The sequence below is a fragment of the Zeus faber genome (genome assembly GCF_960531495.2).
Source record: "Zeus faber genome assembly, chromosome: 6".
Lineage (NCBI taxonomy): Eukaryota > Metazoa > Chordata > Actinopteri > Zeiformes > Zeidae > Zeus > Zeus faber.
Genome location: NC_137201.1, coordinates 34658936 through 34681457, shown reverse-complemented (window position 1 = coordinate 34681457; position 22522 = coordinate 34658936). Strand labels below are relative to the sequence as shown.

At 46.5% G+C, this 22522-nt stretch overlaps 2 protein-coding genes across 3 annotated transcripts in view; one reads left to right on the top strand and one right to left on the bottom strand.

The window, feature by feature from the left end:
- The first annotated feature begins 2916 nt into the window (after nucleotides 1–2916).
- pex11a (peroxisomal biogenesis factor 11 alpha) lies at nucleotides 2917–5935 on the top strand. 2 transcript variants are annotated; one of them, XR_013844197.1, is made up of 4 exons: nucleotides 2917–3106; nucleotides 3187–3302; nucleotides 4670–5327; nucleotides 5374–5935. XR_013844197.1 is itself a non-coding variant. In XM_080002026.1 (3 exons), exons 1-3 carry the CDS (start codon nucleotides 3051–3053, stop codon nucleotides 5227–5229), a joined length of 732 nt encoding a protein of 243 aa, XP_079858152.1. In that variant the 5' UTR covers nucleotides 2917–3050; the 3' UTR covers nucleotides 5230–5935. The 2 variants fall into 2 exon arrangements, 1 of the variants encoding a protein (XP_079858152.1); XM_080002026.1 differs by having other exon boundaries at nucleotides 4670–5935.
- A 378-nt stretch (nucleotides 5936–6313) lies between these two features.
- Nucleotides 6314–22522, bottom strand: part of LOC307232096 (RNA polymerase II elongation factor ELL) — a 33560-nt gene continuing 17351 nt past the window's right edge. Inside the window, exons 3-12 of the mRNA XM_080002977.1 lie at nucleotides 22013–22140; nucleotides 21629–21783; nucleotides 14161–14402; nucleotides 12843–12967; nucleotides 11853–11967; nucleotides 10545–10911; nucleotides 9452–9512; nucleotides 8784–8955; nucleotides 8270–8314; nucleotides 6314–7844 (exon numbers count right to left, since the gene is read on the bottom strand). Of these exons, the coding sequence (XP_079859103.1) occupies nucleotides 7734–7844; nucleotides 8270–8314; nucleotides 8784–8955; nucleotides 9452–9512; nucleotides 10545–10911; nucleotides 11853–11967; nucleotides 12843–12967; nucleotides 14161–14402; nucleotides 21629–21783; nucleotides 22013–22140 (1521 nt within the window). The 3' untranslated portion in view covers nucleotides 6314–7733. The remainder of the gene's footprint in view (nucleotides 7845–8269; nucleotides 8315–8783; nucleotides 8956–9451; nucleotides 9513–10544; nucleotides 10912–11852; nucleotides 11968–12842; nucleotides 12968–14160; nucleotides 14403–21628; nucleotides 21784–22012; nucleotides 22141–22522) is intronic.

Here is a 22522-nt window from a genome sequence, read left to right as displayed (position 1 = left end):
TTTATTTCAATTTATTTTTATTGTATTTTATTCTATATATTTTTATCTTATTCTATAAGTATTCCACTTACTGTATTACGTTTTAGGAGTCAGTTAGTCGGTCTATTAGAAAGGAATTTTCTACTTTTTATTTTATTTTTGTACTTTTTCCTAGGACTTATTGTGTGCTATCACCGGGTGCGTTGCATTACATTTCACTGCATATATGTATGAAAGTATGTATATGTATGTGACAAATAAAAAATCTTGAATCTTGAATCTTGAATCTTGAAGTGACTCCACAGAGAAAAACAAATGTGAGTTCTCATGCCCTCGATTCTCCGATGACTCTTTTAATCCTTTCTTTTTGGTAACGCATTTTTTTAGCTTTGATTTGAAAAGACGGTCATGCCGTCTTTATAAACAGTGTTCAGGTCCTGCTTCACAATGATAATGTATTTTATAAACCTATAAATAAACAAACAATAAATGTACAAATCTTCATCTTCATCCAAATAGGACTTTCTTCACATGAATTGAGTCTTCTTAAGGCTATATATAAATGACATCCAAACAAGTCAGTTAACCCGAACCCTAACCCCTGACCCCTGACCTCCTTGTATTATGTTATTTCTTATGGTTGTTGTTACAAGTTACTATATTTGAGGACGTTTGTATACATTGATATGTCTGGAATGTCTATAAATTCTGAAAGTGATGTTATTGGGTTTTTATTTTGTAGAACCTACTCTGGTGTGTGCAGTGACGTGCAGTGAGGGTTGGGGTTGGGGAGGCACTGACTCACAAGTCAGATTTACAAACATACAGTAGGATGCCAATAGGATAGGATGAGAGAATAGGAGATGATTGGAGCGAATAGGATGCTGAAAACCATTTTAAAACACCAGTGCCACTGTATATTGCAGTATATCTTACCTTTACTTGTAAATGAAGTCCATTCGCCTTTCCTTCTGGACGAAGATCTCCGTGACTTTGTTGTAAAAGTCCTCTTGTTGGCCTCTGGCTCCTTTGAGTTTTAAAAGTCTCTCTGCCTCAATTGAGATAACTGCCAGTGAAGAAAGCCGTCCTTGGTCAGTCCGATTTCGACTGTATGTTTTGATCCTTTTCAATGCAGAAAACGACCTTTCCACAGACACCGTTGTTGCAGGTATAGTGAGCACAAGCTGACTTCTTGCTTTGACTGAAAGTCCAGCTTTGAAAAATGTCTTAGTTTAGAAGTCAAATCGTCCATTTCCAGGGGGAGACATGGCAGCTTGTCGCTGAGCTCCACAGCGTCGCACAGCTCACTGCTTGTGTTTACTTTTTGCACACGGGTTCGAGTTGACGTGACCTGGCTGCTGGCAGGCTAGCAGGCTGCTCACTACCGCCGTGAGGCAGAGGTACTGCCTGCCTCAAGGCAAGCATTTTCCCTGTGGATTGATGTCATATCAATAAGATGTAAATATGACACACGTACGTGAAATACATTAGTGAACACCATGGAAAAGAAGACGTATACTTTTATTACATAAAAGTGTCCTCAACCATCATATTGGAAACATACACAGACATGGGAACAAGCACGCGCCATTTGCACGCGCTCAATCCAGTTTGTGAGTGATTGCTCAATCTGGAGGGAGGCTCGGCTGTCCATGCCTCACCTCTCGTCTCCGTTTATTTAAGCAGGAAATACAGAATTTTCTGCGATTTTTACTATAAAAATGGTCAAAATACATTAAGAACCACACCAAAATCATAGTCCAGAGGACAAATATTAATACTTGTGTTATTTTATTATTTCGTTTCTTTTTCCTCTCATGATGACAGGGGAGGCAGAGCCTCACCTGCCTCCCCTGACTGCACGTCACTGGGTGTGTCAGTTGTCATCAGAGGTGTTTATATATTTACGAGGTTTAATACGCTGCACTTTGTTTCGTCCAATTGAATCAACATAATAAAGTTTAATAGTAATAAAATAATACCTGTCACTGTGTAACTTGATATGGTTTAGAGTTTGTATCTTATATTCTTTAGTTAAAGTCCAATCGTGACCGTATCTGCGTGTAACTAGACTGCAGCGCTTCCATGGGATCTGTAGAAGGATTTCTCCATTGCAGCATACGTCTGTACGTGGCGCCATCTTGGTGAGGTACTGGTTGTCGCTCACAAACTCCTTCCACATGACTGAACCCGTCTGGATGAGACTGGACCGACGCCATGTTGGAGGGTCGCAAATACAAATCTTATTGACATTGTCTGTGGCTTCGTCGGATCCATGACATCCATGAAGTTCTGACTCCATGTTACATCCGAACGTCCCGCCATCTTGGTAAGGTCTCTATTGTTGACCAATCACTAGACTGCAATGCTATCATGTGACCTGTACGCGCCGTCATTTGCGCATGCGGGCGGTGTGGCGATAATAAAACATTTTTTTTTACTAAATTATTCCGAAAATAATGGACCTTCAGGGCTGGCCCCTTACAATTATTAACAATAATAATAATAATATAAAACAATAATAATAATAATAATGATGATGATTATTATTATTATTATTATTATTATTATTATTCTACGTGTATATATTTTATTGTTTTTTTATTGTAATGATGTACAAACAATCAGTTTCACCAAATCAAAACAGAACAAAAGAAAAACAAAGGAGCAATCATCATAGAAATACAGATAAAGATTAAAAAAAAGGTTCGTTTTTGAGGCAGATAAACATTTGTGATGCGTTTGAACCACGGACCTAAACTTCTTATGAGAAAAAAAAATTAAAAGTACATTTTATTATAACAGCGCTGGTCACACTACTTACGTCACTTCCTGGACCGGTCCGTCCCGTAAACCGTCCGTAGTTAAACACCGCCCCGGGGTGCAGTTCCTCCATGTTGAAACTCCTCCAGGTTCAGTTCCGGAAGTTCCGTGAATCTTCAGCTCGCTCCGCGGGTCGGTCCGAGCGGGTCGGTCCGAGCGGGTCCCCCAGAAACACTGCAATTCACCGGCTGCGAGGTCGCAAATCGGCGTTTGTGCGCGGGTCTGTCCTGCTGGAGCAGCCCGTTCTCATGGACACGTTCGTGCAGTTCACCAGCCAGAGCCAGGGCAGAGACCGCATCTTCCGGTGGGTCCCGCGGTTCCGATCCTTCCGGCGGACCCGGTTCCGTTCCGTCTTATCCGCTCTCACGGCTGTTCTCTTTGCAGGACCATCCAGTATGCCTGCGCTTTATCCAAGCACCTTCTGCGGGACAACCCGGACAGAAAGCCGTTGGTGGCTCGGCTGCAGAGCCTGGAGTCCAGCATGAGCGGAGGGAGGAAGCGTGAGTTCCAGAGACATGTTGTTGACGTCATGTTCACATGATGTTCACAGGCTGTTGACATCACGTTCATAATGTTGACATCACGTTCTCACTGTTGACATCATGTTCATAATGTTGACATCATGTTCTAACTGCTGACATCATGTTCACAGTGTTGACATCATGTTCACAGTGTTGACATCATGTTCTAACTGTTGACATCACGTTCATAATGTTGACATCATGTTCTCACTGTTGACATCATGTTCTCACTGTTGACATCATGTTCTCACTGTTGACATCATGTTCTCACTGTTGACATCATGTTCTAACTGTTGACATCATGTTCACAGTGTTGACATCATGTTCACAGTGTTGACATCATGTTCTCACTGTTGACATCATGTTCTAACTGTTGACATCATGTTCACAGTGTTGACATCATGTTCTAACTGTTGACATCATGTTCACAGTGTTGACATCATGTTCTAACTGTTGACATCACGTTCTCACTGTTGACATCACGTTCTAACTGTTGACATCACGTTCTAACTGTTGACATCATGTTCACAGTGTTGACATCATGTTCACAGTGTTGACATCATGTTCTCACTGTTGACATCATGTTCTAACTGTTGACATCATGTTCTAACTGTTGACATCACGTTCTCACTGTTGACATCACGTTCTAACTGTTGACATCACGTTCTAACTGTTGACATCATGTTCACAGTGTTGACATCATGTTCACAGTGTTGACATCATGTTCACAGTGTTGACATCATGTTCTAACTGTTGACATCATGTTCTAACTGTTGACATCACGTTCTCACTGTTGACATCACGTTCATAATGCTGACATCATGTTCTCACTGTTGACATCACGTTCATAATGCTGACATCATGTTCTCACTGTTGACATCACGTTCATAATGCTGACATCATGTTCTCACTGTTGACATCATGTTCATAATGCTGACATCATGTTCTCACTGTTGACATCATGTTCATAATGTTGACATCATGTTCACAGTGTTGACATCATGTTCTAACTGTTGACATCATGTTCTCACTGTTGACATCATGTTCATAATGTTGACATCATGTTCTAACTGTTGACATCATGTTCTAACTGTTGACATCATGTTCTCACTGTTGACATCATGTTCATAATGTTGACATCATGTTCACAGTGTTGACATCATGTTCACAGTGTTGACATCATGTTCTAACTGTTGACATCACGTTCTCACTGTTGACATCACGTTCATAATGTTGACATCATGTTCTAACTGTTGACATCATGGAAGGAGAACTTGCTCCTTTTAACCCTCGTCTGTGGCTTCCAGTCGACTGTGTTTGTGCTGATGTTTGGATTCCTTCCTCAGTTCTCCGTCTGGCCAACACCGTCAGTGCCATCGAGGCGGCCAAGCGGACCATCCACCTCCCGGACCCCGTGCTCCGCCTCTGCCTCACCGTGGCCAACATCAACCGCGGCCTCTACTTCCTGTGCGACAACGTGCTGTGGGCGCGGTCCGTGGGCCTCATCCGAGACCTGGACACCGAGCGGTGGAGCCTCAACGCCTCGCGCTTCTACTTCCTGTCGCTGGTCATGAACCTGAGCAGGGACGTCTACGTCATCTCGCAGCTGATGTCGCAGAGGGCGCGGGACAAGCGGCGTCTGAGCCGGAACCTCAGCCAGAGCCCGGAGGTGGCCGAGGTCCTGGTGCCTCAGCTGGACGCCTTCCTCTTCCTGCTCCAGGAGAGTCTGAGGAGCAACCCCGACGTGGCCCTGGACACGCTGAAGAACGCCTGCGACCTCTTCATCCCCCTGGACCGACTGGGCATCTACCGCTCAAATGCCGGCGTGGTGGGACTCTGCGGCCTGGTGTCCTCTCTGCTGGGGATCCTGTCGGTCCTGAAGCCAAACCTGAGGATCAAACCCTGAGCGCAGGTCCCACCGCAGCTCAGCCACAGGTCTGTCTGCAGCTCAGCCACAGGTCTGTCTGCAGCTCAGCCACAGGTCTGTCTGCAGCTCAGCCACAGGTCTGTCTGCAGCTCAGCCACAGGTCTGTCTGCAGCTCAGCCACAGGTCTGTCCGCATATCTCAACACTGGAAGGGGAATGTCAGCTTCTCAAGGGAAATATTAGATGATTTTTCAAGGATATTTAGGGCAAAACTGGATGACGTGAATGGAAGCAGATTTAGTGTCCGACAGATTCCTGCTTTGGCCGTTTTCCACATCAGCTGATGCAGCACGAGATAACTGCTGCTCTCTAGAGTCCGTTTAGATTTGTTGTTTTTGTGTGTGAATTTAACAGTTAAAGGTTTACAACATCGTCTTCGTACCTGAGGTTTTGGGAGGAAATAATTAAAACTTCTGCTTGACACTGAAAGGAGGTGAAACTTACTCGCTGCCAGTTTCAGGCACAAACCAGTTGAAGATGAAATAAAAGAACATTTTATTCATCCCTGGAAGGAAGGAAGTGTGACGCTTTCCAGAAGCTTCTTTATCCACATGGAATTAATTCAAAGATTTGTTTTTACTGTATCTGGGGTAATAATAACAATAAAAATAATAATAATAATAATAACAATAGAAGAGTGCCTTAATAGATATTTGTCATGAGTGTAATGTGTGTTTTGAAATAAATTCTTAATATATGATCTTGTTTGAAGAGTTTTTGTCTGTTCTACAACTTCATTAACTTTCTAAAAATGCTTCAGGAGACTGAAGTGGATTTGAACGACACATGTACGGCAGGTTTGCAATTTGTTAATTTGGGTTAATTATGTAAATATTTGGATTTATAATGTAAGAATTTGAGTAGAAATTATTCAGCAAATTGGTTAATGCCTAGAACTTCCTTAATCATCACAACAACTGTTCCACTCCAAATGGTGAAAAAAACAGTCTGTCAAAAGACACTGAAACAGTCAGAACAAGTTGAGAAGATCTTTATTCATTTTTCACATGAAGCTTTGTGGAAAAGCATCAAAAATTGCAAAAATAAATTGACTTTCCCTTCAGACCCAAATCCAGAACAGACAAAAAGTGACACATTACAGTTTGCAGCGATTAATAAAAGAAAATGTTCATTTAATGTTTCTATGGAGACGCCGTGTTTCTCTGTTCGCATCAAATTAAAATTAAAACCTGAACAGACAACGTTTAAAACCGGATTGGACCCGGAGGAAGCGCCCTGGTCACGCCCTCCGAGGTTCTGAGGATTGTGAGTTCAGACCCAAAACAGTCCCCCAAAAAAAGGATAGACTGTGATGTCACGTGGAACGTCACGTTGCCATGACGACCAGGGGTCAACGCCAGCAACAGCTTTGGTTTCCTCCTTTAAAGGCACCGGGAGCAAGAAGAAGGAACTTTTATTGTCAAGTATCACAAGTGGCTGTTTGGCCTCAGATGAGATGATGGACATGATGATTGATGGACGACAGGAGGAACGTTTACATCCAGTAGTTTCGTATAAACGTTCAGACCTTTTATGAAGTGTCAGTGAAACATGAATTGTTTCTTTGGGAATGATTTTTATTTCCTTCATCAGACGGAACTTTGGATATTTCCCTCAAACAAACTTTGGCAAACAGGAAGTTTCTTCTTTTGTTGTAAAACCCAGAGAAACACAAACCTCCCAGAAAAACAACATCCCAGAATAATCCCAGTAACCCTGAGGATTTGCATCGCCACATCATTTTGTGCGGAGCTGCCCTTTAACGGTCAACGTGAAGAAAAAGACCAGGGACGGCTTTCCATCCCATAATAAGGATTTAAAAGGATCTTAAGGCGCTGAAACTTTTTCCTGAAACTCGGTAGAAACGTCCAAAATGAAATGAAAAGGATCCGAGTCAAAGGATCATTACCATTTCAAATGAACGGGTTCAACTACATTTGTTTATTTCAAAAGTTAAATGAAATTGTAAAATTAAAATGTTGAAGTAACATTTTTAATCAAAAATTTAAATTAAAATGTTATTAAATTGAAATGTTGAATTAAAACGCGATGATCGATTGTTTCAGCTTCAAAGGAGAAAAGAAACTGAAAGAAAACCAAAATCTGCTGGTTCCACATCAAGCTGGTTCCATATTTTCATATTTTTACAGATGTTTTGTAGTTTTATAGAAATTCACTGAGTTGGAAACTGAACGACTGAAGTGTTTGTGTCACAAGGTTTTGTTTCTGTAAATGTCAGCGAAGACAGAGAACTTCACATAAACATAAATATATAAATAAGATCCAGATCCAGATCCAGATCCAGAACCAGGATCTTCCCAATAAATTCCTTTGAGCTGGTTGAGTCAGAAACACATGAAACATAAAACTCTGATTCTGCGCCGGGTCCAGAGAACCAGGATCCAGCAGAACCACAGGAAACAAAGCTCAGATTCCGCGGCTCCGGTCCCGTTCCAGACCCGATCCGGTCCCGGTCCGGAGCCGCTAGCGGGGCCCCTGGGCCCGGTCGTAGTCCAGGATCAGGCCTTTGATGTGGGACAGTTTCTGGTGCAGGAACTCACAGCGTCGCTTCTCTTCCCGGTAACCAGGAAACTTCTGGAGCAGGAAGAGGAGGGACATGGAGGAGAAACACAGGAAACAGGAAATACATGAAACACAGGAAACAGGAAACAAAGGAAACATGAAACAAAGGAAACAGGAAACACAGGAAACAGGAAACACAGGAAACAGGAAACAAAGGAAACAGGAAACACAGGAAACAGGAAACACAGGAAACAGGAAACACAGGAAACAGGAAACAAAGGAAACATGAAACAAAGGAAACAGGAAACACAGGAAACAGGAAACACGGCAAACAGGAAACAAAGAAAACAGGAAACACAGGAAACAGGAAACAAAGGAAACAGGAAACACAGGAAACAGGAAACAAAGGAAACAGGAAACAAAGGAAACAGGAAACACAGGAAACAGGAAACAAAGGAAACAGGAAAAAAAGGAAACAGGAAACACAGGAATGTCACCTTCTTGTACTTCCTGTATTTCTGTAAGATCTGCTCCTCCATGAGCTGCAGAGACCAAGAGCAGTTTGAGTCACGGTTTGTTTTTACTTAAGAAAGAGAAGATGCTTTGAGACCCAGAGGTCCAGAACCTCCTGAGCCAGAACCCCCTGAGGTCCAGAACCTCCTGAGCCAGAACCCCCTGAGGTCCAGAACCTCCTGAGCCAGAACCCCCTGAGGTCCAGAACCTCCTGGGGTCCAGAACCCCCTGAGGTCCAGAACCCCCTGAGGTCCAGAACCTCCTGAGCCAGAACCCCCTGAGGTCCAGAACCTCCTGGGGTCCAGAACCCCCCGAGGTCCAGAACCTCCTGGGGTCCAGAACCCCCCGAGGTCCAGAACCTCCTGAGGTCCAGAACCCCCTGAGGTCCAGAACCTCCTGGGGTCCAGAATCCCCTGAGGTCCAGAACCTCCTGGGGTCCAGAACCTCCTGGGGTCCAGAATGTCCAGAGGTCCAGAAGCTCCAGAGGTCCAGCAGCACCTGGTACTCCTGCGTGCCGGGCGTGAGGCTGTGGATCTTGGACCCCAGCTGGATGAACATCTGGGTGACGGCGCCGATGCGCTGGTGCAAGGCCCGGTACTCATCGTACTCAGCACAGAAGTCGTCCTTGTAGCGCTGCCGCTGCTCCAGCGCCGAGATGGAGCAGTACGTCCTGCAACAAGGACGTGTGTTAGCGTCACCACCACCAGCACCACCAGCACCAGCACCAGCACCACCAGCACCAGCACCAGCACCACCACCAGCACCAGCACCACCACCAGCACCAGCACCACCAGCAGCAAGCGGCGCTTCCACTCTGGGCCACAGGAAGTCATTCATCCATTCGATCATCCACCCATTAATCCATTAATTCATCCATTCATTCATTCATTCATTCATTCATTCATTCATTAATTCATTCATTCATCCATTCATTCATCCATTAATTCATTCATTCATTCATTCATTCATTCTAAATCTGTTTCTCATTGGAATTTGAGGCGAGAGGCGGCAACTTCAAAGTCCCGCCCTCCGGCTACAACAGCCTGTGGGTGTGTCCCACCAGAAACGGGCCAATCAGAGTTGGATATGCAAATGAGGGGGTAGGCGTCTAGAACCACGTGAAGCATCTGGAGGAAGCTCCAGGTCAACTCCAGGTCCCTACTCACAGGAAGTAGTCGGGCTCCGGGTCCGAGCCGAGGTGGACGGGCGTGGCCGCTCCTTCCTGTTCTGCAAAGAAAGAGAAGTAAAGGGGTCAGAGGTCAGAGGAGATACAAGGTAGAACATCATACTGATACTAATCAGAGGTCAGAGGTCAGAGGAGATACAAGGTAGAACATCATACTGATACTAATCAGAGGTCAGAGGTCAGAGGAGATACAAGGTAGAACATCATACTGATACTAATCAGAGGTCAGAGGTCAGAGGAGATACAAGGTAGAACATCATACTGATACTAATCAGAGGTCAGAGGTCAGAGGAGATACAAGGTAGAACATCATACTGATACTAATCAGAGTTTCATCTCAACGTGTCCTGGAAGATTCATTTCCTGGACAAACGGGAGAAATTCCAGTTAAATATTACCTGTGTTTATTGAGCTTAAAAACACTTGATAGGCAGGTTATATAAAGAATGACATCATCAAGGCATGTATATTTATACTATTATTTATTGAATACAGGTACTACTTACTGAATGACCTGTTTAACCAGCTCTCTGACCAGTCTGTATTGTACACTGTGTACCATACCAAGCACCTCATCACCCTTATATACTACACTATATCAACTATATATATATATATATATATATATATACTATATATAATATATATACTATATATACACACTATATGTACTATATAAACTATATATATACTATATATAATATATATACTATATATACACACTATATATACTATATAAACTATATATACACATATATATAAATAACTGGGTCGTTAAGCGAGGAGTACTTGTATATATATGATATATGTGTATATATATAAAACTAGCGAGGAGTACTTGTATAACTGGGTGAGTTGTATTTTGTACATTTTGTACATTTTACATTCCAGGATTAAGCTTTTTTTTTTGGCCTTTTCAAGAAACACATTTAGGTCGTTTTTTCCGGACCCCCTGCATCTGACCCATAGACCCCTGGGGGTCCGCGGACCCCAGTTTGGGAAACACCTATGTGGTTTATTTTGAGCTTGACGCGTCATGTGACCTGCTTCTCCCAACGCGAGGTTCTTTTTACCGTGGAGCTTTTCCTGCTCGGGGCTCGTCTCCGCCCAGTCTGGCTTCACGCGCTCCTTGTCCCTGTGCTTCTTGGACTTCCTCTTCCTGTTGGCCCCCGTGCTGGCCCTGGGATGGGCGTCGGCCCGGGGAGGCGTCGGGGAGGGCGTGGCCGGGCCGGGCTCGGCAGCGCCGGCTGACCCGCTCGGGCTCCCCGGTACCGGAGCGGCGCTCAGCTCAAACTCCATTCTGGACCGAACGCCGTTGCTGCCGCGGGGCCCCAGGGGGGCCGGGTCGCCGCCCGCGGGGGACGGAGAGGTCGAAGTCTGGTCGAAAAGTCTCCGTTTCTTGGGCGTCTGACACAACTGGTCCGAAGGCAACGGGCGTTTCTAAAAAAATCAATCAGAGTTATTGATTAGTTTTACACAGTGACCTCAGCTTCATGGTAACAGGTTCATCCTTCACTGTGGTTTTCACCAAACGCTGTTGAGTCCGAGGTGACGAGACCAGACTCCCCTTTAAAAGCATCAAACTACGAAGCCCCTTTGCCACTTGTACTGAAATCCTTAAACCTAGCGGCAATATTGTGCATCGGCGTCACGTGGGAACAAGATCCGTTCTCCATGTTCGGTAAAAGTGCTTCAGTAAATCTCCACCGTCCACCTCAGTTACGGAAAATGCCGCTACAGCTGTGAATGGAGGTGTGTGTGAATGGAAGCAGTAACATGGCCGTAAAGACGGGGTGGAGCCCCATCCAAATGAAGCATCAACAGTGGGTTTTTACTCATCTTTTTTGAATTATTGGTTTTCGGGAAGAAAAAAAAATATTCGGAGTGAGAGTAAAGCGCTGGTCTAAAAAGCGATTGTGTCGCCCGGTCTGGTGTGATGTCACACAGCTCTGGGGGAGCATCACGTCATGTATCTGTGACATCATCCATGTGGGAACAGCCTCCATACGCACCTTCTCCATAAAGGAGGTCATGTGGGAGTGAGTACCTACTGTCTTTACCGGATGATTTTTATCCAGCAATGTTATCGATTCCGTCTGGGAAAGAGGCCTTAGATGCAGTTTGAGTTCCAAACTCAACTTCCTCTCCCTCTACTTGGTAAAAGGACGCTGACATCTAGTGGATGAGTCAGGTATTACAAGCGTACATGATGCATCTCATTGGCTTCAGAGGAACAGGAATTGTATTGAGCTCCAATAAAAACACAAGTTGTAGATTTACACGTCACTGAAATAATTGTACAATGAATGTTGTTTTATAACAGCATGTGACATCTTATGTTGCTTCATAACATAAGAGCGGTTCATTAGGTCTGTATTTACCACCGAGAGGCTTTTGGCCGGACTGAGCTGCGAGGGAGAAGTTCCCGGTGTTTTGTGGAAGGAGTGATTGGACTGGAGAACTTTGACCGGGGTGCCGTGGAGGGGCTGCAGCTTCCTGCAAAACAAGGACAAATTCAAACACATTCTTTTTTTTAAGATAAACTACAAGGTTCCAGAAAGAGTCATTTGACACATATACAACTTGTCAACTCTTCCCAATCTTTCTCAACAAACCCCAGATCACATCCACAGCCACACAGAACAACATGACAGAGCTGAAGCAAAACACTGAAGCTGCTTCCTGCAGCGTCTCCTCAAACTGCAAAAGAAAGAACACAAAAACCTCTGTTCCTCCACCCATACCCACCACGTATACCCACCACATATACTCTCCACGTATACCCTCCACGTATACCCACCACGTATACTCTCCATGTATACCCTCCACGTATACTCTCCACGTATACCCTCCACGTATACTCTCCACGTATACTCTGCACGTACACCCTCCACGTACACCCTCCACGTTTACTCTCCACGTTTACTCTCCACGTACACCCTCCACGTACACCCTCCACGTATACTCTTCACGTATACTCTCCACGTATACTCTTCACGTATACTCTCCACGTATACTCTCCACGTATACCCTCCACTTATACTCTCCACGTATACTCTCAACGTATACGCTCTATGTATACCCTCCACGTACACCCTCCACGTATACCCTCCACTTATACCCTCCACGTACATGGTGGGCGTGGGTCGAGCGCGTCATTCTCTCCATCCTGGATCAATATTAAAGACCTGGGTCCATTCACTGGCTTTGTCTGGTTATGAGTGGAAATAAAAGTGAGATGACAGTGACTGGAGGTTTCCTTGCACTTTATTTCCTGGAGGAGTTATGTTCTGTTGTCTCTAGAAAACATGTCATGGTTTTAAACAACGAGCTCCAAGGTAGAAAGTACCGAGTGGTACTGACATACCAACCTTGCCAGGAGCCTGTGGACGCAGCTCCTCTCCTCCTCCAGGTAGCCAGGCCAGTCCCTCTGCAACTGACGGTGCACGTCGTCCTTCAGGGTGAAGCTCTGGTCCTTGGGGTTGAGTTTAGCGATCTGGAAAAAGCAGAGAGCGGCTCCAGGAACAAGACAACCAGAAGAAAACAAGGAAACAACATCAAACAGGTTCAATGTTGGACGTGACGGTGACGTCTCTGAAAAAGTGATGAATCATCACCACCACTCCGTGTTTTCACTGCAGCTCAGACTCAAACACTCGCCCGGGAAACATTCTCCTCCTTCCAGATAACTACAGCCCTAACTACAGCTGACGGGGCCGGTGGAGACTCTCCTTCCACTCCACCTCCAGCTCCACCAGCTCCCCCAGGAGCTTCCTTCAGAACGCTGAAGTAAAAAGCCAACTTTAGAAGAAGACACGTTTCTACTTTTCATCTCATTTCCTATTCTGGTCTGATTTTTCTGTGTTTTTCTTTTGTTCTCAGTTGTTAAAAGCCTCCATGATGCTGCTTTCACGTTTTCTATCATGTGTTCTGTCTCACAGTTGCTCCACGCATCTAGAGGGGCGGTCTGGAGAGGGGCGGAAATTAATTTGGGGTGAGTAAGTACTGGAGGTAAGTTATGGTAAGTTTCATTAAGGAGGATTCAAATGTATATTTAACACAACACAGACATTTCAATTACATTACATTGATCAGACGCTTTTATCCAAAGCGACTTACAATTGTTCAAACACCGACGGACGCAGCCATCAGGAGCAATTAGGGGTTAAGTGTCTTGCTCAAGGACACTACAGCATGCTAGCCGGAGGAGCCTGGGATCCAACCAGCAACCTTTAGATTACTAGACCACCAGCTCTACCGCCTGAGCCACCATCCCCACAATTAATTCTATTATATAATTATAGAACCCAGAATCCAGTTGTTGCACTGCCCCTCGAGGCCGCCTGCACGAGCACCTTGTGTCAATTATGCACATTTTAGTATTTTTAGTATTTTTAGCACTTTTAGTATTTTTAGTATTTTTTGCATTTTTAGTGTTTTTAGTATTTTTAGTATTTTAGCATTTTTTGAATTTTTAATATTTTTAGCATTTTTTGTGTTTAGAGCTTAAAGAGCTTATTGTGTGTAATCACCAGGTGTCATTTCACTGCATATATGTATGACCGTATGTAGACAAATAACCTCTTGAACTTGAACTTGAACTTGAATGGGGGGTCCGGTGCCACCCTGGGTCACCCCTAGAGGGCGCCACCGCTGCCACCTCCAGGTCTCACTGCTGAATTGTCTCACCTCGTCCAGCACGGAGCTCAGCTCTGCTTTGTCCCTGGACCCCGCCCGCTCCCGCTCCAGCCACAGCAGCAGCTCGGGCTTCCTGTAGGGCTTCAGGGCCAGGAGGTGCAGGACCCGGTCCCTCAGGGGCCGCTGGGCTGCCCCCCCGGGGCCCCAGCTTCGCTTGCTGCTCGGGGACTGTGTGGTGCCGCCCTCCGTGCTTGGCGCCACGCCCGGCTTCCGCTGTACCTTCACCGATTTACCTGCAGGTCAAACAGAAAGCACGGCGCCGGTGGTTGGGATTTGATTGTTGTCGTGGCAACTTAACTTTCCATTAAACCAGTGCCAAGGTGAATATGGATTTGTTTGGACAGTGATTATATCCCAGATAGAGACTGTTTTAGAGCAGATAATCCAGTGTCAGTTTGAGGAAGCTCGATCTGAGCGTAAGGATTCAGATCTACTGAGAGACAGTTGAGCAGGCAGACAGGTGAACAAATCTAAAAGATGGAATACAGCTATTACTATCATCATTACAATACAATCATCATTCATCTTTCTAATTTCATCCTCTGCAAATGTTGGATGCAAACCTTTCAAGCTAAGAAGAGACTTGCGATTTTGCTACCAGGGTGTCAGACCACAGGCCTGGGGGCCACATCTGGCCCGCTACATCTTTATTTAATGGGGTTAAACCAGCAGCAGAGGGTTAGGTGACAGAGGCCTTTTCTCCGTCTGCTGATTCAGGACGAGCTGCTCTAATCTCCTTACGCTCTAAGCCAGAGCTGGCAGGCCTCCAGCAGACATGGAGGTGACACCTCACTGGGACGTTGTAGGATCATATGGTTTACGCTCAGATTTACGTCCAGATTTCATTTCTTAAATTAAAGTTTCTGTATTTTTTGTGAGCTTCCAGAGAATCAGAAGGTCATGACAACGTGAGTCCTTTAGGGTTAAATTTCTACACTACAAAAAGGTACAGAGAGGTAGAGTACAAAGAGGTAGAGGGTTAGAGTAGAGAGAGGTAGAGAGGTAGAGTAGAGAGAGGTAGAGTAGAGAGGTCGAGTAGAGAGGTAGGGTAGAGAGGTAGGGTAGAGAGGCAGAGTAGAGAGGTAGAGTAGAGAGGTCGAGTAGAGAGGTCGAGTAGAGAGGTCAAGTAGAGAGGTAGGGTAGAGAGGTAGGGTAGAGAGGTAGAGTAGAGAGGTAGGGTAGAGAGGTAGGGTAGAGAGGGAGGGTAGAGAGGTAGGGTAGAGAGGTAGAGGGGTAGAGTAGAAGGGTAGAGTAGAGAGAGGTAGAGTAGAGAGGTAGGGTAGAGAGGTAGAGTAGAGAGGTAGAGTAGAGAGGTAGAGTAGAGAGGTAGGGTAGAGAGGTAGAGTAGAGAGGTAGAGTAGAGAGGTACTTTAGGGTTAAATTTCTACACTACAAGTACAGAGGTAGAGTAGAAAGAGGTAGAGTAGAGAGGTAGAGGGGTAGAGTAGAGAGAGGTAGCGTAGAGAGGTAGAGTAGAGAGAGGTAGAGTAGAGAGGTTGAGTAGAGAGGTCGAGTAGAGAGGTAGAGTAGAGAGGTCGAGTAGAGAGGTCGAGTAGAGAGGTATGGTAGAGAGGTAGGGTAGAGAGGTAGAGTAGAGAGGTAGGGTAGAGAGGGAGGGTAGAGAGGTAGGGTAGAGAGGTAGAGGGGTAGAGTAGAGAGGTCGAGTAGAGAGAGGTAGAGTAGAGAGGTAGGGTAGAGAGGTAGAGTAGAGAGGTAGAGTAGAGAGGTACTTTAGGGTTACATTTCTACACTACAAGTACAGAGGTAGAGTAGAAAGAGGTAGAGTAGAGAGGTAGAGGGGTAGAGTAGAGAGAGGTAGCGTAGAGAGGTAGAGTAGAGAGAGGTAGAGTAGAGAGGTTGAGTAGAGAGGTAGGGTAGAGAGGTAGGGTAGAGAGGTAGGGTAGAGAGGTCGAGTAGAGAGGTCGGGTAGAGAGGGAGGGTAGAGAGGTCGAGTAGAGAGGTAGAGGGGTAGGGTAGAGAGGTAGAGTAGAGAGGTAGAGTAGAGAGGTAGGGTAGAGAGGTAGGGTAAAGGGGTAGGGTAAGGGTAGGGTAAGGGTAGGGTAGAGAGGTCGAGTAGAGAGGTAGGGTAGAGAGGTAGGGTAGAGAGGTAGAGTAGAGAGGTAGAGGGGTAGAGTAGAGAGGTAGAGTAGAGAGGTAGAGTAGAGAGGTAGGGTAGAGAGGTAGGGTAGAGGGGTAGGGTAAGGGTAGGGTAGAGAGGTTGGGTAGAGAGGTAGGGTAGAGAGGTCGAGTAGAGAGGTCGAGTAGAGAGGTCGGGTAGAGAGGTAGAGTAGAGAGGTAGGGTAGAGAGGTAGAGGGGTAGAGTAGAAGGGTAGAGTAGAGAGAGGTAGAGTAGAGAGAGGTAGGGGGTAGGGTAGAGAGGTAGAGTAGTGAGGTAGGGTAGAGAGGTAGGATAGAGAGGTAGGGTAGAGAGGTAGAGTAGAGAGGTTGAGTAGAGAGGTAGGGTAGAGAGGTAGGGTAGAGAGGTCAGGTAGAGAGGTAGGGTAGAGAGGTAGGGTAGAGAGGTTGAGTAGAGAGGTAGGGTAGAGAGGTAGGGTAGAGAGGTTGAGTAGAGAGGTAGGGTAGAGAGGTAGGGTAGAGAGGTAGAGTAGAGAGGTAGGGTAGAGAGGTTGAGTAGAGAGGTAGGGTAGAGAGGTAGGGTAGAGAGGTTGAGTAGAGAGGTCGAGTAGAGAGGTCGAGTAGAGGGGTAGAGTAGAGAGAGGTAGAGTAGAGAGGTAGAGGGGTAGAGTAGAGAGGTAGAGGGGTAGAGTAGAAAGGTAGAGTAGAGAGGTCGACTAGAGAGGTAGGGTAGAGAGGTAGGGTAGAGTAAGGGTAGGGTAGAGAGGTAGGGTAGAGTAAGAGTAGGGTAGAGAGGTAGGGTAGAGGGGTAGAGTAAGGGTAGGGTAGAGAGGTCGAGTAGAGAGGTCGAGTAGAGAGGTCGGGTAGAGAGGTCGAGTAGAGAGGTCGAGTAGAGAGGTCGAGTAGAGGGGTAGAGTAGAGAGAGGTAGAGTAGAGAGGTAGAGGGGTAGAGTAGAGAGAGGTAGAGTAGAGAGGTAGAGTAGAAAGGTAGAGTAGAGAGGTCGACTAGAGAGGTAGGGTAGAGAGGTAGGGTAGAGGGGTAGAATAAGGGTAGGGTAGAGAGGTAGAGTAGAGAGGTCGAGTCGAGAGGTCGAGTAGAGAGGTAGAGTAGAGAGGTAGGGTAGAGAGGTAGGGTAGAGAGGTAGAGTAGAGAGGTAGGGTAGAGAGGTTGAGTAGAGAGGTAGGGTAGAGAGGTAGGGTAGAGAGGTTGAGTAGAGAGGTCGAGTAGAGAGGTCGAGTAGAGGGGTAGAGTAGAGAGAGGTAGAGTAGAGAGGTAGAGGGGTAGAGTAGAGAGGTAGAGGGGTAGAGTAGAAAGGTAGAGTAGAGAGGTCGACTAGAGAGGTAGGGTAGAGAGGTAGGGTAGAGTAAGGGTAGGGTAGAGAGGTAGGGTAGAGTAAGAGTAGGGTAGAGAGGTAGGGTAGAGGGGTAGAGTAAGGGTAGGGTAGAGAGGTCGAGTAGAGAGGTCGAGTAGAGAGGTCGGGTAGAGAGGTCGAGTAGAGAGGTCGAGTAGAGAGGTCGAGTAGAGGGGTAGAGTAGAGAGAGGTAGAGTAGAGAGGTAGAGGGGTAGAGTAGAGAGAGGTAGAGTAGAGAGGTAGAGTAGAAAGGTAGAGTAGAGAGGTCGACTAGAGAGGTAGGGTAGAGAGGTAGGGTAGAGGGGTAGAATAAGGGTAGGGTAGAGAGGTAGAGTAGAGAGGTCGAGTCGAGAGGTCGAGTAGAGAGGTAGAGTAGAGAGGTAGGGTAGAGAGGTCGAGTAGAGAGGTCGAGTAGAGAGGTCGGGTAAAGAGGTAGAGTAGAGAGGTAGGGTAGAGAGGTAGAGTAGAGAGGTCGGGTAGAGAGGTAGAGTAGAGAGGTAGAGGGGTAGAGTAGAAGGGTAGAGTAGAGAGAGATAGAGTAGAGAGAGGTAGAGTAGAGAGGTAGAAGGGTAGAGTAGAGAGAGGTAGAGTAGAGAGGTAGGGTAGAGAGGTGGAGTAGAGAGGTCGGGTAGAGAGGTAGAGTAGAGAGGTAGGGTAGAGAGGTAGAGTAGAGAGGTCGGGTAGAGAGGTAGAGTAGAGAGGTAGAGGGGTAGAGTAGAAGGGTAGAGTAGAGAGAGATAGAGTAGAGAGAGGTAGAGTAGAGAGGTAGAAGGGTAGAGTAGAGAGAGGTAGAGTAGAGAGGTAGGGTAGAGAGAGGTAGAGTAGAGAGGTAGAAGGGTAGAGTAGAGAGAGGTAGAGTAGAGAGGTAGGGTAGAGAGGTAGAGTAAGGGTAGAGTAGAGAGGTAGGGGCGATAGTGGCGCTGCCCCTAGCGGTCGCCTGCGCCGGCGCTCCGGTTGACTCTTGCACTTTTTAGTATTTTGTTCAATTATTTATCATAATGTACGCCAAAAAAGTATCGACAGTTACTTCATACGACTGCGATGCACTCATGGATAGAAAAATTTCGGGCCCACGGAGGAAGCACCGAGGTAAACGAGGCGGCATTCGGGTCAGAATGAGGACGCAACCTTACCGTCCACCTCTGCCAAGCATCCTTCTTGCTAACGTCCAGTCCCTGGAGAACAAGATGGATGAACTTCGAGCGAGGATTAAATTCCAGCGAGACACGAGGAACTGTTGCGTCCTCTGTCTGACGGAAACATGGCTGAACCCACTGGTGCCGGATGAAGCCATACGTCCAGCCGAGGCCTTCTCCGTGTTCCGCGGCGACAGAACGGGAGAGTCGGGGAAATCCAAAGGTGGAGGCGTCTGCCTAATGGTAAACAACCGCTGGTGTAACGCCAACAACACCAAATTCCTCTCCCACTCCTGCTCGCCGAACCTGGAACAGCTGACCATACTATGCCGTCCATTTTATCTCCCCCGGGAATTCAGCACGGTCATCATTACAGACGTTTATATCCCACCTCAAGCGGACACCGACGCAGCTCTGTCGGTTCTGTACGATGTGTTGTGCGGATTTCAGAACAGACATCCCGACGCGGCTGTGGTGCTGACTGGGGACTTTAACAGGGCCAACCTGAAAAAAGTTCTGCCTTATTTCCACCAACACATCACGTGTGCCACCAGGGGAGACAGAACTCTGGACCATTGTTACACTCCTTACAAGGACGGATACAAGCCCGTGTCGCTTCCTGCTTTCGGAAAATCAGATCACGCCGCGATCTCGCTGCTTCCTGTTTACAGGCCTCTGATCGCGCGAGAACTGGTGGTGACGAGGGAAGTGAAGCGGTGGACGGACCAATCGGAGGCTGCACTTCAGGACGCTCTGACTGACGTAGACTGGGACGTGTTCCAAACAAGTTCAAGTGACGTCAGCGAGTTTACGGAGGTTGTAGTAAGTTTTGTAACTACGCTAGCGGATAATATCGTTCCCACGGTGAAAGTTTGGATATTCCCAAACCAGAAACCATGGGTTGATAAATCCATCCGCTGCGCTCTGAAAGCTCGCACGGCCACTTACAACAACGGTCTAGTATTTGGAAATATGGACAATTACAAAGCGGCGTTGTACAATCTGCGGAGGGCGGTGAGGGACGCTAAACGGACGTACAGAGAGACCGTGGAGCTGCAGATGGAGCGGGGGGACACAAGACGCTTGTGGGAGGGGCTGCGAACAATAACAAACTACAAGAGCAGCTCCTCCCCAGCCACGAGTGTGGACGCCTCCCTGGCCAACCAACTGAACTCCTTTTATGCGCAGTTCGAGTCTGGCAGCAGCACCGCTAGCTCGCCGGCTAATTGGAGTTACACCGCTGGGGATGAGCGCGCACTCTCAGTGTCCGTGCACGAGGTCAGGAGGGCTCTGATGCGACTGAACACCAGGAAAGCTGCGGGTCCAGACGGCATATCTGGGCGAGTACTGAAGACCTGTGCTAACCAGCTAGCTCCGGTGTTCACTACAATATTCAACATCTCCCTGGCTGAATCAGTGGTCCCGTCCTGCTTCAAGAGGTCCACCGTCGTTCCTGTCCCGAAGATCGCCTCTCCAACCTGCCTGAATGACTACCGTCCGGTGGCCCTCACCTCGGTGGTCATGAAGTGTTTCGAGAGGCTGATTAAGGATTATATCTGCGCCTCCCTCCCCCGCACCTTGGACCCGTTGCAGTTCGCGTACCGGCAAAACAGATCCACGGATGACACGGTCTCTCAGGTACTGCACACCACGCTCACGCACCTGGATGGCCAGAAGGGGGCCTATGTGAGAATGCTGTTCATCGATTATAGTTCAGCTTTCAACACCACTGGAACTAACCTCCCCGCCTTGCAGGAGTTATACACCAGGAGGTGTAGTAGCAGAGCCCGCAGGATCATGAAGGATCCTCATCACCCCAACAATGGACTGTTCCACACACAGCGAGAACAGAGACTGAGACTGAGTTTTTTCCCGCAAGCCATAAGAACTGTCAACGCTGACCTCACCAGGGGTCCTAACTGAGCCATACACATAGGCTCCACTACCTACTGTACTGTATGTAGCATACTGTACCGCATACTGTGTCACTGTTCAGGGTTGTTCGTGATGCCATATTGCTGCGCCGTACTGTTGTATACTGTGCTGTATTATCCCAAACACTACCTTACTTTATTCACATGCCAGTTTAATGAACATATCTGTATATACATAATTGCCTATTCCATATACATAAGCATATTCCCTCTATCTATTCCATTTTATTTCATTTTTTTTTTATTGTATTTTATTTTATTCTATATATTTGTATTTTATTCTATAAGTATTCGACTTACTGTATTACATTTTCAGTCAGTTAGTTTGGCTATTAGAAATTTTTCCTAGGACATATTGTGTGTTATCACCGGGTGCGTTGCATTACATTTCACTGCATATATGTATGAAAGTATGTATATGTAAGTGACAAATAAAAATCTTGAATCTTGAATCTTGAATCTATACAGGTCGGGTAGAGAGGTAGGGTAGAGAGGTAGAGTAGAGAGGTAGAATAGAGAGGTAGGGTAGAGAGGTAGAGTAGAGAGGTAGAGTAGAGAGGTAGGGTAGAGAGGTTGAGTAGAGAGGTAAGGTAGAGAGGTAGGGTAGAGAGGTCGAGTAGAGAGGTAGAGTAGAGAGGTCGGGTAGAGAGGTTGAGTAGAGAGGTCGGGTAGAGAGGTAGGGTAGAGAGGTAGAGTAGAGAGGTAGAGGGGTAGAGTAGAAGGGTAGAGTAGAGAGAGGTAGAGAAGAGAGAGGTAGAGTAGAGAGGTAGAGGGGTAGCGTAGAGAGGTAGGGTAGAGAGGTTGAGTAGAGAGGTAGAGTCAAGAGGTAGGGTAGAGAGGTAGAGGGGTAGAGTACAGCGGTATGTTCAGACAGACAGAAGCTGGACAGACAGACAGACAGACAGACAGACAGACAGACAGACAGACAGACAGACAGAGACAGACAGACGCAGCTACTCACTGGGCCCTGGTTTGATCTCGATGGCCGAGCGGCTCCAGATGTCCTTCTCCACCTGGGACAGACGCTCCCTCGTCACCTGGTACGAGTCATCCGTGGCGCAGACGGTGATCTTGTCCTGGATGCTGCCCTGGCCCTCCAGGTGCTCCCTGCCCTCCCTGTCAAGAGGACGAGGAGAAAGCAGAGAGAGGGAGAGACTGAAGGAGCGACCAAAAAGCTGCTTCCATCTGGATCTGCGTTTCGAGTCATCGATTCAGACCTTTAATGATCATCATCCTTCCCCACTAAATGCTTTTCAATCAAATTATTTGTCTTGAGCTACTCCGAGCAGTTCTCAAACAGTTCAGTTTCACACTGAACCGGCGTGAACCCGGCTGTGGCTCTTACCCTGAGGCGTACTGGTGGATGCAGTCAAAGCTTCCTTGAGGTTTGTCTTTGTTGTCGCTGGAGAGGTAGAAGGAGAAGATCCTCAGAGCATCTGGGGATTCAGGCGATGGCGCGGGGATCTTTATGTACTGAGAAGAAATGATGAAATCATTGAAAACCTGAACAGGATTGTAGTGTTGGTGTCAGGAGACGAGCAACAGAACCAGCTCCATCCCAACAAATGTGGTGTTGAAATATTTGGAATATTTTACCACAAAAAGGCAATTTTCCACCCTGGTGGACAACAAAGATATGGTCTATTCTATCACGTAAAGCTTTACAGTAATAGTAACTAACTATAAGAACTATTAAATGATCAGAGTGGTGCTTTTGTTTGTGTTTGACATCTGGATGTTAAAGCAATTATTTTCAAATCGCTAAGTGCAGAAAGGAAATTGAGTTATTAATCAGTATTTTATCAGGAAATAAAATTGAGCAGAGAAACACTGAGTGATGACTAATGGACGACAG

Excerpts from the sequence above, each read along its gene's own strand:
- pex11a (XM_080002026.1), top strand. The coding sequence starts at position 3,051 with ATGGACACGTTCGTGCAGTTCACCAGCCAGAGCCAGGGCAGAGACCGC. Across the intron at positions 3,107-3,186 it reads GGCAGAGACCGCATCTTCCG|GACCATCCAGTATGCCTGCG; the intron begins GTGGGTCCCGCG and ends TTCTCTTTGCAG. Across the intron at positions 3,303-4,669 it reads CATGAGCGGAGGGAGGAAGC|TTCTCCGTCTGGCCAACACC; the intron begins GTGAGTTCCAGA and ends TTCCTTCCTCAG.